The sequence below is a fragment of the Scardinius erythrophthalmus genome (assembly GCF_964197995.2).
Source record: "Scardinius erythrophthalmus genome assembly, chromosome: 8".
Classification (NCBI taxonomy): Eukaryota; Metazoa; Chordata; class Actinopteri; order Cypriniformes; family Leuciscidae; genus Scardinius; species Scardinius erythrophthalmus.
In genome coordinates, this window is record NC_138228.1 from 44,547,232 (window position 1) to 44,564,366 (window position 17,135).

At 39.1% G+C, this 17,135-nt stretch overlaps 1 protein-coding gene across 1 annotated transcript in view; it reads right to left on the bottom strand.

Moving 5' to 3' along the window:
* Positions 1 to 4,451, bottom strand: part of sphkap (SPHK1 interactor, AKAP domain containing) — a gene marked incomplete at its 5' end in the record, with an annotated part of 77,572 nt that extends 73,121 nt beyond the window's left edge. The window contains one exon of the mRNA XM_081372601.1: positions 4,408 to 4,451. Coding sequence (XP_081228727.1) covers positions 4,408 to 4,451 — 44 coding nt within the window. The remainder of the gene's footprint in view (positions 1 to 4,407) is intronic.
* Positions 4,452 to 17,135: the final 12,684 nt, after the last annotated feature.

The window sequence follows — 17,135 nt, forward strand, 5'->3', positions numbered from 1 at the left end:
GGGGCTTTATTTGCCACATTATGCATATTTACTTCCTGACCCCCTCCACACATGAACATGTGGCTGAGGTAATACACCAGACAGAAGACTGATTACACACATGCACAAGTCCTCTAAACACTCATATCCACGAACACACAAATGAAAGCATCTCTTCATTACCTTTATGACCTCAAACAGGGTGAAGATCCCCCAACCCACCCTGATTATCTACACACACACACTGAAACACACATCCTCCATGTGTCCTTCCTGTCCCATTCACAAATGATTGCAACCTCCAGGACCACTTCACTATGTTAAAGAAATAGTAGAGGCTTCATATAAATTCTCATCATCTATGTCATTTATAACTCTCATGTCATTTCAAAACTATGACTTTTTTCCTCTGTGGAACACAAAGAAGAAGCCTTTTGGAACAGCAGCAACTCAGCCACGAAGTGGAAGACCATGTAAAGTCAATGTCACTGAATGCCGAGGCACATGTAAAACACTGTACAACACTTGTGTAAAACAGTGTGTAAAACACGCCGGCAGTCTAAACCTGTTCTGGGGAGTGATGAATCACAGAACACACTTCTTTGGTTGGCGATCTGATGGGCGAGTCAGGGTTTGGTGGTTAGCAGGAGAACATTACCTGACTGACTGCATTGTGCCAACTGTAAAGTTTGGTGGAGGAGGGATACTGGCGTGGGGCTGTTTTTCAGGGGTTGGGCTAGGCCCTTACTTCCAGTGAAGGGAAATCGTAATGCTTCAACATTCCAAGGCAATGCTATTCTCTCATCTTTGTGGGAACAGTTTAGGGAAGGCCCTTCTCTATTCCAGCATGACTGTGCCCCAGTGCTCAAAGCAACGTCCATAAACACACGATTGGATGAGTTTGGTGACTGACCCGCACAGAGCCCTGACATCAACTCCATCCAACACCTTTGAACTGGAACGGAAATTGCAAGCCAAGCCTTCTCGTCCAACATCAGTGCCTGACCTCACAAATACTCTACTGGATGACGGCAAAAATTCCCACAGAAATGCTCCAAAATCTTGTGGAAAGCCTTCCTACAAGAGTGAGACTATTACAGAAACTAAAATGTTTTTCCTCTATGGAATACAAAGAATACATTTTAAAGACTGTATGGAAAAGAGTGGTGCGAACGATTAAAGCATACAGTATCATTCTCAAGCTGCATATGAGGAATTATCATTTCCATGCAATAATCATTTAAACAAATCTAAAATAATTAAGCTAATCAGATGGCTTCAGATATCATAATTCCCCAACATAATGAGGCAGAATAACAGAAATTACTTAGTGATATGGCATTTAAAGAAAGAACACATGACCTTTTCCTGTTGCTTGATTACTTACAAAACATCCTGCCACCCACCCAACACCCCACACACAGACACAACATCTATTTAATCACAGCCATCTCTCAAAGTTAAGGCTGCAGTTAAGTCCACCTATACACAAATGCATCGGTGTGTGTGATGAAAAACAACTTGTACTCTTACACCTGCACACTCAGCACCCAGTCAGCCACTACAGTTTTAACGACCCCCCCACCCCGCTCATTGGCGTATCCCTGCGGCATACAGAAGTGCTGGCCTTTCCATTCTCATATCTCTCTCTCTGCAAGCACTCAGCTATTAAGCTTCTACCATGATGGGTGGTGGCAGTTTAATGTATTTATGTCTAGGAAAAAAAAAAAAAGATTTTGCTGCCCCCTAAAGGTGTGGAGGGGAACAAGTTAGCAGAATGTTATAATTACTGTAACATGGTATGTGACAATGAATAAAAATCAAATAAATAAATGTATAATTTTAAAATTAAATAAATAAAAATATTTCTAAACAACATAACCCAGTTTGTTTTTTTCTAGATCAGAGGAATTTATGACAAAAAGATAAACAAACAAATAATATATACATACAGGGCTTGTACACATTAACACCCGCAGACCTGCCAAATGTGGGTGGATTTCAGCAGTGGTGTGTGACGCAGTCACTCCTACTAGCCACTTCGGCGGATTGAATTTTATATATAAAGTACATACATTTTTCAATTGTAATCTTTTAAAATGCATTTGAAATAATAAAAGGAGCTGGGCCTTAACGGTCAGCCATGCATAATGAACACAATAGGCATTATATTAGCAGTATCACACATCATGCCCTTAAAAATACACAATAGTAAATTTCAAAACAAAAAAATAACTTATAAAGTAGTTTCCCAAAGATCAAATCTCTGGCTTTTTTAAAGCTTTTGAAATAATATGTTTTTCGATAGGCCAACATATCCATGCTGAAATATCTGAAACACTTAAGTTCAAGTTCACTGTATGTATTCCTGCAATAAAAAATGTAACACTTAAGTTCCAATACTCCAAATATTCTCCGCAGAATAGATACACGATACCAGCTGCGCTTTCTGGCTCTCTCATCTCTCCGATCTACACACAAACCCACCTCCTCTCATTTTCCTTTGCGTTTTATGAATATTGCTGGTGTTACAGGGTTTGAATTTCGCCATGGTATTGCACATACTTTTACTAATTCCTGCAGATTTTGTGCTCACACCCAAAATGCGCGCACATAAAGCCGCCTCTCAATACTAAATTGAGTTCTTTTTCACTGCTTATTGTGTTTAAACAGTCAAAATGCTGGTCTTGGCGAGTATTCACGTAAACACAGTCAGTTATGATTTAAAGGGGAACTATGCAGGTTTTTTTTAGCTTAATTTACAGCTTCGGAGTCATTGGAATGGTTATATGACTTTTTTTCGGGTTGAATGGTGGTCTTCTCGGCACTCCCCTAACGCCTGTGAGTGGAAAACCCACCATTGCAACTTTGAGCAGGCGGGCCGCCGGCCTCAGCGTCAGGAAGTATCGCGTGATATCAGGTCTCGCGATGTAACGAATTGCTTTACGGCACTGCACACGTACACTATCAAAACATTTATATGCTAGCCTTCTGTGTATCATACATACCTCAGTGGACATGGCTCTGTGCGTTCGCTGGCTTCTTTGAAAACAAATGCACATGACCAGTGGGAGAAGATGGGAGAGGGGAGAGTTGCCAACGAGTTTTGACGACAGTATTGTCAAATATATATTCCGAAGCTGTAGGGGGAGCTCTATAGAGAAACCCGCGAGCAAAAAGCGAAAACCAAACCAAAACGGCATAGCGCTGCTTTAAGTGAACGTAAACAGTTGAGAAAGAAAATGCATGTGTAACAGTATAATGGATCTGTGCGTCATGTCTTAAAGTGACAGCAGCCTAATATACCTGCTGCCAAATTATGAGATAATATTAAAAATAATTATATGGCAATTGGTATCAATGTCAAATGCTGGGTAGCTAGTAACTTTGGAAAGCCACAGTGGCTGGTGAGCAAAAAGTTAATGGCAAGCCCTGTAAACATACTAGATAAAACCAAACAGGCAAATATTACTGAATATTAAATCCACTGTGATATCACAAATAAATGTGACTGATTTTTTAAAAGTTTTATTAAACTGACCTCAGCAAAAACATACAATTTGATAAATCTAAATTTGGAGTGGTGTATGTCTACAGTAATCAGAAAATCATGTGAAAACTAATTGCATTAATTCATGTTTAATATCTGGGGTCTCAGAAATTCCAAACGGAAGTAATGGAAGTTTTTTTTTCATGGATGTAATTAATAAAGTTTTAAAAAAGTAAAGTTTTGGAAAAGTCACAAAGCCATCAACCTGACACTTTCTTAGACCCCAAAAGTTAGTTAATTTTCAAAAAATTCACACAATACTAAATGTATTTTGTTACTTCAGTGGTCTATAAAGCAGGGATGAAGCAGACAGATCCGATGAGGATTGTATGTGATTAAATTTGACAATTTAAATCAGCGTGAACGCACTCATTCAAACATTCAAAAGCTGGATAAAGTAATAAACATCACAGAACCCAGAAACAGATAGCCAAGATTAATCAAGTGCAAAAATGGTTATTTACAGCCAAAGCCATTTTGCAGGCATTATATTGCACTCATATCTATATTTGGTGAATGAGAGCATGTTGTAGGGAATACTAGGGAGAGGGAGCACTTAAAAAGAAGATTATTCACTCGATTATAACAGCAACCCAAATGGACTAATCCTCTGTAGATTTCTCGCCTGGCTGCCACCTTCATTTCCTAATGGCACAAAGAGGAATATAATCCAACTTTCTCACGTTTTTAAAGAGCAGGCGTCTTATTGTGGCCTAATAAACATGAATGAAAAGATTTACAGAGAGAAAAATGGAGAGATGATAGATAGAAAGAAATAAGCATGTTTATAAGGATCATTCCAGTAGGAGAATGCACCTCCAGTAGCTTTTTATATACAATAACATAATCTTGGGGGGGATTATTTCTCATGAACGCACCTCTCCGTGAAGTTTCGGAGGACGGTGAGCAGGTTAGACAGCATTTTTGCCTTGCTTCTCGTCTTTTCCGGTGCTTAGGGCGTGGGTTGCTCTGCCTGGAAAAGAATGAATAAAATGAAAATAATACAAAAAACAAAGAAAACAGAAAGAATGGAACAATTAATTGTTTACTGTAAGAGTTTTGTTAACATTCATACTACAACATCATATCCAAAAGGACCAATTGTGAAACTTATAAATCATGGGTTTATGAATGATTGCTCTATGGATTCTATTTGTACATTGAAAAATATTTTGTGCGGGATTTACTTTTTCCCTCAGAAAATTCTAGTAAATTTCACAAATAAATAAGAAGAAAGGCAAGTAACACATTGAATTAAACGTACAGTATGGCATTTTTCGCCGCTAGGGGTCGCTAACCTATTTACAATAACAAAGGCGTAGTTTGATGACGCAACATTTGCCAAGAATTATGGATCTTGTCGTCAACGTCAAGCCGACCGATCTAATAATGTTTATGGATGACTGAATACATCAATGTTTTTATCATGACTGTGATATGAAGCAGTTCGGGATTGCTAAGAGACAGCTGTCAGCTCCACACGCGACGCGACGCGACGCGAGTCCCGCGGATATAAAAGGAATATGGACATTTCATTCTACCGAACTACACGCGAGTGCAGAATTATAACTCACGGGTCAGTTTATTAGACAAATTAAACTTGTGAGGTAACGCAGCGCTGTTTCACGAGGTCTAACATTACACTAGCACACTAAACTGCATTTAAATGTGTTGAAATGTATGTGTTAGTTTGTCTGTATGAGACTAGCAGTAAACTAGATCAACATTAGAATAACATACAGATCATATTCTGACATTTTATCATTGTTGAACTATATAACATTGATTAGTTTTATGTAAATGTGCTCACCTGTTTAATAAAGTACATGTAGGAGCGGTCGAAGTCTCGGACGTGGAGCTCTCGTTTATATACTGTCTATGGGAGCTCTCGGCATCTCGAAAACACCGCGCTGATATTGATTCTCGTTTTAGTTCTCCTTTTTTATCCAAAGTCTGCTTGCCATGGTCCATAATGTTTGAACGAAACAACAACAGTGTGCAAATAGACATTGCGAACTACACTTTGCTTTGGTTACCATCAGACGGCTCTGGTTCATAGCTCTGGTTGCCATGGCAGCACGAGTGGAAACCAGTGAATACGCGGATATGACGCCATTGGCGGCGACAAAACGGAAATAAAGAAACGGGACGTTTCTTCTTATTAAATGACAAATTTCTCTTGGTTTGAAAGTTGTTGGAAACAGTCGGGATAATGTAAGTACACAACTAAAAAAAATATATAACATAGATATAGTGATTTTTGCTATTTTTAAAGCAAAAAAGTTACATATTGTGCCTTTAAACGTTACATTTTGAAGTAGAAAGACTGAAATAGTAGTTTCTTTGAAACAACATTTTTGAAAGGTTAGTATATAGAAATATATAAAGTCAGAGGTATAAAGAAAGACATTTAACATGTTCTTCTCTTTATGAAATGTTTTGCTTGAAAAGTGTCCTTACACTATATTTCTTTCAAATAAATGCCACTTGTTTTGATATTTTGTTATGGAATTTATTTTGACATTCAAGCGTACAAATACTTTTTACGGGCCACTATAGGTAAAAAGGAAAGAGTGCAAGAAAGTAGATCCATTTTTCAAGGAGATTCTTCTAATCCACTATTACAAAGTTCTTCTAATCCACTAATCACAATCCTCAAAATTGTCCAGTGTAAGAGTGCTGCAGCCGGAGGACTAATTTGCCACTGGTTCCCTTTTGATTTTCCTATGGGTTTTTATAATGTTTTTATTTTTATTTTATTTATGAGTAAAATATTCCGTGGTAAACATAACTTGACGACACTTGAAACATTTTGCTCTACAACATAACCCATATCGAACACCCATATCGGAAACACAAATTTGAGAGAAAAAATTACATATTTCTAATAAGTAACTATAAGAATGTTTGGGGTGTGAGTGTGAATTTACATTACGTCCAGTATGATCAACTTATGTTTACCACAGACCCTAGTTTACTCATAAATTGAAAAACCCCATCATAAAAACCACTGGCGAGGGGAACCACTGGCAAATTAGTTTTCCAGGTTTTGAAGTCACGACTGCAGCACTATAAGGGGTCATCTGTCATGAAGCAAAGTCTCTGGTATGCGTTCTGTATGTGTGAAATGGTGGGTTTGGATGTGAGAGTGTGTTTGTGCGTGTGAAACAGATGGCAGCCTGTCTCTTCGGCTCCTGCTAAGCGCTGTGCTTTCCCTGAGCGTCATGTGACAGGTGCTGGACTGCTGCTTTACAGCATAGTGAGAATGGATTCATCTCAAAATCAGCACAAAACACATACCTTGACAGACGCCCCCAATTTGTGCGTGTGGTAAAATTTATGAGTATTTTACTGCCACATAAAACAAGCAATTACATTCTCTCCAGCCCTCAACCTAAAAGCACATCACTGGTCCTGTATCACACTGTGCCTATAAACCAGGATGATTTAATAATAGTGCTTTCCGTTATTTTGTAGTTCACTCGCTACTCTTTGGCCGTGTCTCAATCCACTCCCTGTTTCCCTACTTCATCCATCAGTATATTGTGAACACAGATTCAGACACTAGCAATGGCCTTGATCCACTAAACAGTGAGACACTGATGACTCAATATCCTGACATGATTATGAGGATATACATCATCAGGTCATAAAACGTAACTGGTATAAACAAAATTGATGTATGGCATATAATATATGTTGGCATTGTGAAATACGGATTTGTCCTGATTTTTATTACTTATTAAAACAGTTCATGCACATAAAATAAATAACAAATCTTCTGACTCTTCCATGCTTTTCAAAACTTCTCCTCTCTTCTTAACCCTCCTCCTCCTCCTCCTCCTCCTCCTCCTCCTTCATCAACCCTAACAGCTGACGATTTTGCCACATTCTTCATAAATAAAACAACCACCATCAGCGGCCAATTTCCCACATCACAAACTGACACACACATCTTAACAGCTAACACACACATTCTTCTCTCCTTCTCTTCGCTCTCAGATGCAGAAGTCTCCAATCACCCTACTAACTGTCCGCTTGATCCTATTCCCACTCATCTTCAAAGCCATTTCTTCCTCAGTTGTACCCGCACTCATTCACTTCATCAACACCTCTCTTCACACCGGTACCTTTCCCACAGCATTTAAGCTGGCTCGGGTAACCCCACTGCTTAAGAAACACACTCTAAATCCAGCACATCTGGAAAATTACAGACCGGTATCCCTTCTTCCATTCGTTCGAGTTGTTTTCAACCAGATCTCTGACTTTCTTACACAGAACAACCTACTGGACAACAACCATGGTTTCAAAAGCGGACACTCAACAGGGTTATTGAAGCTCTGAGACTGCCAAGAGCAGCTTCCAAATCCTCAGTTCACCCAGATAACCACCAGTCCTAAATCCTAAAGACGAAGGGCATCTCAGGAACCGCACTCCAATGGTGCGGTCTTACCTCAAGTCTTACCTCTCAGGTACTGTAGGTCCTTTAGGGTGTCAAGGAGGGGTTAAGGGAGGGGTCTAAGTCACAACATCTAGCCACTGGGGTGCCTCAGGGCTCAGTGCTTGGACCACTTCTCTTCTCTATCATCTCTAGGATCTGTCATTCAGAGTAATGGTTTTTCCTATCACTCTACCTCTCATTCCATCCAGAGGATCCGACAGTAGATACTCGCATCTCAGGCTGCCTGACAGACATTTCTTGCTGGATGAAGGACCACCACCTACAACTAAACCTTGCGAAGACAGAGCTGCTTGTGGTCCCGGCCAACCTAACACTGCACCACAACTTCTCCATTCAGCTAGCTTCGTCAACCATAACTCCATCAAGGTCAGCCGGGAACCTTGGAGTTGTGATTGATGATCAATTAAACTTCACAGAAAACATTGCTAGAACTGCCCGGTCCTGCAGATATGCCATATACAACATTAGGAGGATCTTCCTTCCTTAGGCCCTTGCATGCTACACAACTCCTTGTCCAAGTCTTGTTCTTTTTTTTTGTATATTGTTTTTATGGTGATTTTTGTGACAGGACAGTATAGAGTGGACAGTAAGCGAGGTGGGATAGAGGGTACGGAGGGGTACGGGGGTACGGGATCGGGATCGGGATCGGGAAAGGTCCACGAGCCGGGACTCGAACTCGGGCCGCCCGAGTGCAACGGCACTACATGTCGGCACGCTGACCACGAGGCCATCAGCGCCGACCCAAGCTCTTGTTCTATCCAGACTGGACTATTGTAATGCTCTTTTGGCAGCCCTTCCAGCATCAACTGTCAAACCTCTGCAACTGATCCAGATGCTGCAGAAAGAGTTGTCTTTAACGAGCTGAAAAGAGCGCACATCACACCTCTCCTCAAAACATTGCACTGGTTACCAGTTTACCTTGACCTTTACCTTGAATTTACCAAGCTGGTGGAATGACCTGCCTAACTCAACTCGAGCTGCCGAGTCCGTAGCCATTTTCAAGAAACGGCTTAAGACGCATCTATTTCGGCAACACTTGATCCATTAATACTAACTTTCTTTTCTTTTCTCTTCTCTTCTACTCTATATCTATTTAAAAAACTAATAATACATATACTGCGTTAGACTAAACTGGGAAGGGTCACAGCACTTACATATAGTTGTCCTATTGTTAGTATAACTGCTTCTATTGCTCTCCTCATTTGTAAGTCGCTTTGGATAAAAGCGTCTGCTAAATGGTTCAATGTGAATGTAAATAAATAACGGCATTCACACATTGAACAAATAATGTATAAATGTAATATTTCCTTGCATTTAAAATGAAATGAAAAATAAAAATACGTAAATCTACAAATAAATACATATGAAAATGGGAGTATTTTTAATCAGAATCTGACAACTAAAAATGACTGTATTATACCTGCAGGGTTTTTCATAAAATAAGTATAAATTTGCGGAGCCCCTAAAGGGACAAGGTGAAGAAGAAAAAAATGAGATGGGAGAAAAAAATCTTGATGTCAAAATCAACACAATGCACTGAGAGTTTTACTCCCTAGATGTACCATAATCAGTGCGTCAGCCAGGTTTACAGGGGGGTGCAACAAAAAAAGTTTGAGAACCACTGCCCTAAGGGGACATGGTGGTGGTGGTGTTGGGGATATGAGATGGGAGGAAAAATAATAAGTCAAAGCTTTTGCGTTCTCTCGCAAATGTCTTGTGTTCCCCCGAGAAACTTTGCGTTCACTCACAAAGAACACAAAAGTTTTGTGAGGGAACGCAAACTTTCTCGTGGAACACAAAACATTTCTCAAACTTTTGTGGTCACGCCCCCCTATAAACCTGGCTGACACACTGATTATGGTGCATGCTGGGAATTTCTAGGGAGTGAATCTCTCAGTGTATTGTGATGATTTTTACAATGAGACAGGTCTAAACTGTCTGACTCACCAGATTGTGAATTAACTACTACTGAATCAGTGAGCTGATTAAAACACCCTTATCTTCAAACTGTCTCATCCTGCACAGCACTCTGGGTAATTACGAAATGATTCAGGCAGTATGAAAGACAGATCTAGCACAGTTTTGATTTAGTATGTTGCTCTCCTCTGAACACCTGAGTCAACAGAGACAGTGTTTAACTGAAGGGAAGACAAACAGAAAGTATGATGGAGAGAAATGGAGAGCGATAATATCCATCATTCATTAAAGTCCAGTTATAGAGGCACAGTGTGTAATCCATTAGCCAGCTACACTTGAAACGCTGGCTTCTCGGCGAGCTGTGTGTGCGCGTGTGTGTGTGTGCTACTATGAGTTCACTTGAAGCCCAAAGTGCCTCTATCCATCTTAAGCTGAAGGAAAGACGAGTGAGATATTGATTTTACTGTTCACACTCTAGTGAAGGGCAGATAACCAGCCAAATCTGCTAAATGTGGCGTTAAGCGTAACACAACTTACAGGTGCACAACGTCACACAACTAAAGACATACAACATGCTCAGCTCTCACAAGAGCATCTTTTCACTCTGTCCAGTTTCTTCAGCGTTAATTCAATTCAGTGCAGTCATATTCTCCACAGGGGCCGTTGCAATATATGAGCTAAAACAATTTGCAATGAAATGGTAATGATAATACTTTTTCACATTCTTTTCCTGACTGCCCGAGGCATGGAGCTGAATGGCATCACGCAGCATTACCAACACAATTTATCTCACCTCCTCAGGTCTTGCACTCAACACACACACGTTGGTTTTCATGTTTTTTGGGGACATTCCAGACTTAATGGTTTTAATACTGTACAAACTGTATTTTCTCTTCCCTTACACTAACCCTACCCCTAAACTTACCCATAAAAGAAAACTTTCTGCATTTTTACATTTTCAAAAAACATCACTTTGTATGATTTATAAGCTGTTTTCCTCAAGGGGACCAAAACAATTTAGGATATTTCCATCTTTGTGGGGAAATTTAGTCCGCATAACATAGTGAATACCAGGACCACCCAAATGCACGCACGCACGCAAGCACACACACACACACACACACACACCCACACACCTCTGTTTAATGCAAACTTAAAAATTTAACAGTTCCACTTAAAAAATTATCATTGCAATACATAACGTATACATACATAATTTAAAAGAAACATAGCCCAAGTACACATTAAGCAAAACATTTCACAAAAATAACTAAACCAAAATAGATATAAACTATATAGCTATACATTTATTTTGTTCAAAATGAACACAAAAAGTATTGACATTTTCTAGTTGTCAAATCATGTTCCCAGTTAATGGGATGAACTAAATATGGCTGCTTTGATAGAACTGACTTCATAAATCCGATAAAAATCACCAAAGCACCAGCGGATTAGAAGTGATTCCAAAAATGGTTCAGAAATATTAAGTTGGCTCTGAGAAAAGCTCTAGCAGCATTGTTTGAAGATGCCACTTGCTTTTGATAGTTTGTTGCTAATAGTTCAGTGTTGCAGAAGCAATGCATGTCTAACTAGGTGTTTGGTGTTTTTAGCCCCCAATGGCGCCTTCCAGGCAGCGAGGGGATGGGTAGGTTTAAGGTTGAGGTTAGGGTTAGCTGCCTGGAAGGAGCCATTGGGGGCTAAAAACACCATCGAGCTTCTCTAACTAATGAACATGAAAATGTGTAATTATACCACAGGACTGTTGAATGCTTGATTCTGACTGGTTGACGAATGTTCTAAGGTGTGCAATTATTTTCCAGGAAATGCACAGCATTGAAGTTCTAGGTCTGTATTGCACTCTGTCTCCTTACACACATACTGTACACTCGCACACACAGCGAGACACTCACGTGCACAGAAACTCGTTGTCAGCGCTGCCCACGACTTATCATAGCTGTTACTCATCAAGGTGTTTCTAAGAATGCTTATGATGGTGTGGGTCGTTGCCAGGGTGTTGCTATGCACTTGCTAAGGATGCTACGGTGATGTGGGTGGTTTCCAGGGCACTGCTATGCAGTTGCTAAAGATGTTATGCTTTTATGCATGGTTGCCAGGTCATTGTTATGCAGCGGTCATTGTTGCTAGTATGCAGTGGGTGGTTGCCAGGGTGTTGCTATGCAAGGTCTTCAGAGTATTTTATAACGCATTGTTAAGCAGATGCTAGGGCATTCTGAATGGCTGCCCACCCGCAAGTTTCTGATCTCCAGATTTACAGTATTTTTTCCGCCCGTTTTATCATCTGCCAAGCTAACACCACTTGTCTCCTCAACAAGCTCAGTACTTAGGGTTAGAGGTTTAGAAAAGAGCCTTGCCAAGCACCTCTAATTATAACCAAGCACGCACAACAGTATTAGAAGTACAGATAGAAAGAGAGGGGATTTGAGGAAAGAGCCAGTCATGAACATAGATAAGAAAAATCTGCTGGGAGAAGAGCTGCAGCTCTCAGCCGATGTGTGTGTGTGTATCATTAAAAGAGCAGGCTTGTTTTGTTAGATCATTCACTACAGCAAAAAGACAATGTGGTCTGCAGAAGTGACCCCATGTAATGAACTGATTGATGATTACAATTATTCTCAGTCTGAATAACAGCGATGCCACAGGGATTATTAGAGCTGACAGCTTAGCAACACGCAAAGAGCAATTACACATTAACACATGCATACTTATGTTCACAGACATATTACATGATGGAACATGTTCAAGGAGTGAAATATAGCACACACACACATATGTTGAGTGTTATTCTTTCATCCTATCGATTGCTCATTTTTTGTTTTTCAAAGAAACACTTTAGCACAGCAGCATCTAAAGATACATAGGCTTTTTATTTCTAGTGCCACTTTTCTGAAATCTAAGGTGAACGAAAATCTCGACATGAGAAAGCACTTCTTCCTGCAAAAATCAATCGGACACTTTAACAGCTGACACACAATACCTCAAGCTGATATCCTCAATCCTAAGAAAAAAAAACATGAGGCTGAAGATACATTTTGAAAGAAAGAAGCTGTCAAGGAAAAAGAGCCGCATTTCTCTGGCGAGTGTGGATATCAGTTTCGTTATCCCCTGAAAATCCACAGCCACATATTAAATAATTTATGTTGTGTATGCAAGTGTGTGTGCTTTGTTTGCTTGGATCCGACACAACAAAAGGAATATGTGTCTCCTGGACTGCATGCAACCAATGTGTCCGTGTGTTGAATTCAGTCCTAAAGTGATCAGCTATATCTGTCTGTGTATGTGTTGTTTGTCAGTTACAGAGATGTGAAAGATCTGAAGATTGAATTATTGATCTTAATTCTTCAGAGATGGTCAGACTGACTGTTCTAGAAAATGTATGATGCTGTGTTTATATCTCCTTAAATGGGAATTATGCCCATTTTTAAAGTCATTCATTTTGTTTTCGGGCGCTGCTAGAATAGGCTGTCATGCTTTAATGTTCAAAAGACACTTTTTTTCCTCACCTATTTGACATTTTTGCAGCACATTTCTTACCAGTCTGTCAGTAACGCTCTGTTTAGGTCCTGTCTCTATAAAGCCCCTTCTGAAAAGCGCAGTGTGCTCTGATTGGTCAGCTGGACCAATGTGTTGTGATTGGTCAACTGCTTCGAGTGTGTTTGGGAAATGTCCCACCCCTTCCCATAACCACGAGTTTCAACAAAGCAAGTTCTGAAAAGTGAAGCCAAAGCATTTCGAAAATGAGGTATATTTTGATGTGTTTGTCCATGGAAGAAAATGCAAGTTTTTTGTGATCCATATACAGCACCTGCTGCAGTGTTTCAATCACTAAAAACAGCGGGACATTCTAAAACGCCAATATATACCTTAAATGGACAGTATGGCATTTTTCGCCACTAGGGGTTGCTAACCTCTTACAATAACAAAGGCGTAGTTTGATGACGCAACATTTGCTAAGAATTATGGATCTTGTCGTCAACGTCAAGCTGACCGATCTAATAATGTTTATGGATGACTGAATACATCGATGCTTTTATCATGACTGTGATATAAAGCAGTTCGGGATTGCTAAGAGACAGCTCCACACGCGACGCGAGTCCTGCGGATATAAAAGGAATATGGACATTTCATTCTACCGAACTACACGCAGAATTACAACTCACAGGTCAGTTTATTAGACAAATTAAACTTGTGAGGTAACGCAGCGCTGTTTCACTTGGTCTAACATTACACTAGCACACTAAACTGCATTTGAATGTGTTGAAATGTATGTGTTAGTTTGTCTGTATGAGACTAGCAGTAAGCTAGATCAACATTAGAATAACATACAGATCATATTCTGACATTTTATCATTGCGGATATGACGCCATTGGCGGCGACAAAACGGAAATAAAGAAACGGGACGTTTCTCGAATTAAATTACAAATTTCTCCTGGTTTGAAAGTTGTTGGAAACAGTCGGGATAATGTAAGTACACAACAAAAAAATATATATATAACATAGATATAGTGATTTTTGCTATTTTTAAAGCAAAAAAGTTTCATATTGTGCCTTTAAAGGGTAACTAAACCCTAAAACAACTTTTTTTAGTTAATGATCTATAAGACTGGGGCTTTATTAGTGCTGTTCATTAATTTTGCAGATCTATAGTATGCATAATTAATACGGTGTATATTGAATTTGGTCTCTATATCATTGTCTTACTACATTGCTTCTTAATACAAACCTGGTAAAATAACTGGTGAGCAATGGAGGAAAGCCTTGTTTTGCCCTCCAGGTGGGCGTTCGTTTAAGGATGTGACGTAAAAACTATGAATAGAGAATAACTCCCTTTGGAGTGACAGTGCTTTGTAACTTTGCAGACTCTTCTTAAAGGGATAGTTCACCCAAAAATATGATAATTCTGTCGTTATTTACTCACCCATAAAGGACATACCAAAGGACAAAAAGACATACAAACATATTCCATATCAGTTGAAAGGTTTAATCCAAGTCTTCTGAAGAGACGCTATCGGTAAACATTGATCTTTTATTAATTAATTAATGTAACATTGGTGTAATTTTATGAAACCAATAAGCAACTTGAGGTTGTGCATTACACTGATTTTACTACATTAATGGAAGTCCTTTTACCATGGTAAAATTACGGTTTGGCACTGCCTCACATGGCCTATTGCATAAGTACTGTAAACTATACTGTATGTTTTTTATAGCATGTAATCAAACACATTATGCAATGATTAAAATTGCAAACAGTGCACTCATACTGCTCAATGTAAAAATGCCATCACAAAAATGGCACTGTGCTTACAGTACTGCAAAACTAACCACAGTAAGCGCAGCAACAATATAATTAGCGTGACATGGTACGAGTAGTATGGTCACAAGCTATTCTGAACACAGGAGGAGGGAGAGGGACAGTAAGTAGAGGTGTTAATACAATTTTGATCCGCACAGCAGTCTTCCAGAGAGGCAGATGGGACAGGGGAGACTTGCTCCATAAATTCCTGTTCCTGTGTGACTCACTGGTCAAACAGCAGGTGAATTGTGTCAGGGGAAGTGACATGCGTGTGTGTGTGTGTGTGTGTGTGTGTGTGTACACATCACACTCTCTGATCTCAAGCATTTGCTCTCTGGTGAAAGTGTTTGGTCTCAAGAGCAGCAGACAGTTATTAAGTGAAGATGTTATGATAGATGACTTGTGTTATGATAGAAGAAGGCGGTTTATTCAGTTTGTGATGAAGAAAAAACACAAAATATTAAAAATATATAAAATAATATATTTATTAAAGTACACATTTTGCAAAGGAGGCTTTCTCCTGTATTATAATGATCATGTGTCAGTGTACGTGTGTGTGTGTGTCTTAGGCTAGCATGACCTTTCTTAGCTCGAGACATATATTTGGAAAACCCATGACCTTTTGAACAGCCAAGCAAGAATACAAACACTATAACAATCCCAAATACACTCTTGGTTTTGAATGTGGGAATGTAAAAAGCGGTCAATAAAACTTGTGTGCTACATTTCGTCTTCTGAAGCTTCTGTAGAAAAAACTAAATCTGCTCTGACAATTTTTTCTTGTTTTTTTAAAAATTGGTTATGAACCTCTTTAGTTATTCTCGACTTGAATTACTTTAAGCTCTTGACTTTCATTAACCCGAACCATGGAAACTGAGGCTTCTCTATCTGAAAAACAACCCATCATCTGAGCATCAGCCCTCTCGCTCTTCTCATGACATCAGGATTACTTGATGTTGACTGCTTTGACTTTGATCCTCCTCCATTTCTTTTTCATTTTCTTTTTTGCCACATGTAAATGTGAGTGTCATTGTGCTTTCTTAGCCTCCTACAACCTTTTAACCAGCTCCTGCTTCTTATGTTGCTTCCCTTTCATATTATACAGTTCTTCTTATACAACTTCTTGATTAATTTATATCCATGGCACTTTTGGTTTTGATGAACCAAGTTGTTCCCATTTTTTGCAATGCCAAGGCCGATGAAGAGGGGGAAGGTCTGTCTTTCTCGCAATGGTCAAAATAAATGTAATGTAATATAATATATATGTGTGTGTATGTATACAGTATATACTGTATATTATTAGTACCGGCATTAGCCAATGATTTTTTCTGTTTGCTCAATAAGTGAAAATAAGATTTTTATTTTCACAAGGCTGGGACTTTTATTTTCAGAGTGCTAAACCAGCAGGTGCACAGTCTCCATCTTCACTAGTTTACTGTCTTTGTTTAACAGTTCTAACTAATAAATTAAGGCATTGATAGATAAATATAGGAATTATAAAACAGATATATAACTGTTCCATTTTAAAAGTTTCTGCATGATGTTTCAGCGGTCAGGTGGTGCAAATCAGAGCTCTCAGAAAATTCAAGTTGTAATTACGAGTTGTACAAGGACAAGAACACATGTGTTTGTGTGAATCGCATAAATACGGTAATTCCAGCATGGCATGAATACACCTTAACATATTATATTCTAATAAGCATAAAAACATAGCCTACACAAATGCTGAGTAAATACTTCATTCATTTCAAGTAGACTTAATTATGCTTTATCAATATTTTTCAGAATTGAAGAAATTCTTTGTACAATAAAAAAGTAAAATAAACATTTCTCTCGTCCGCCATCTTGGATTTTTTCCGCCTCTTGTTTTGTTCTGTACGGTCTCTTCAGTGTGTATGGTGTAGTTTTTGTC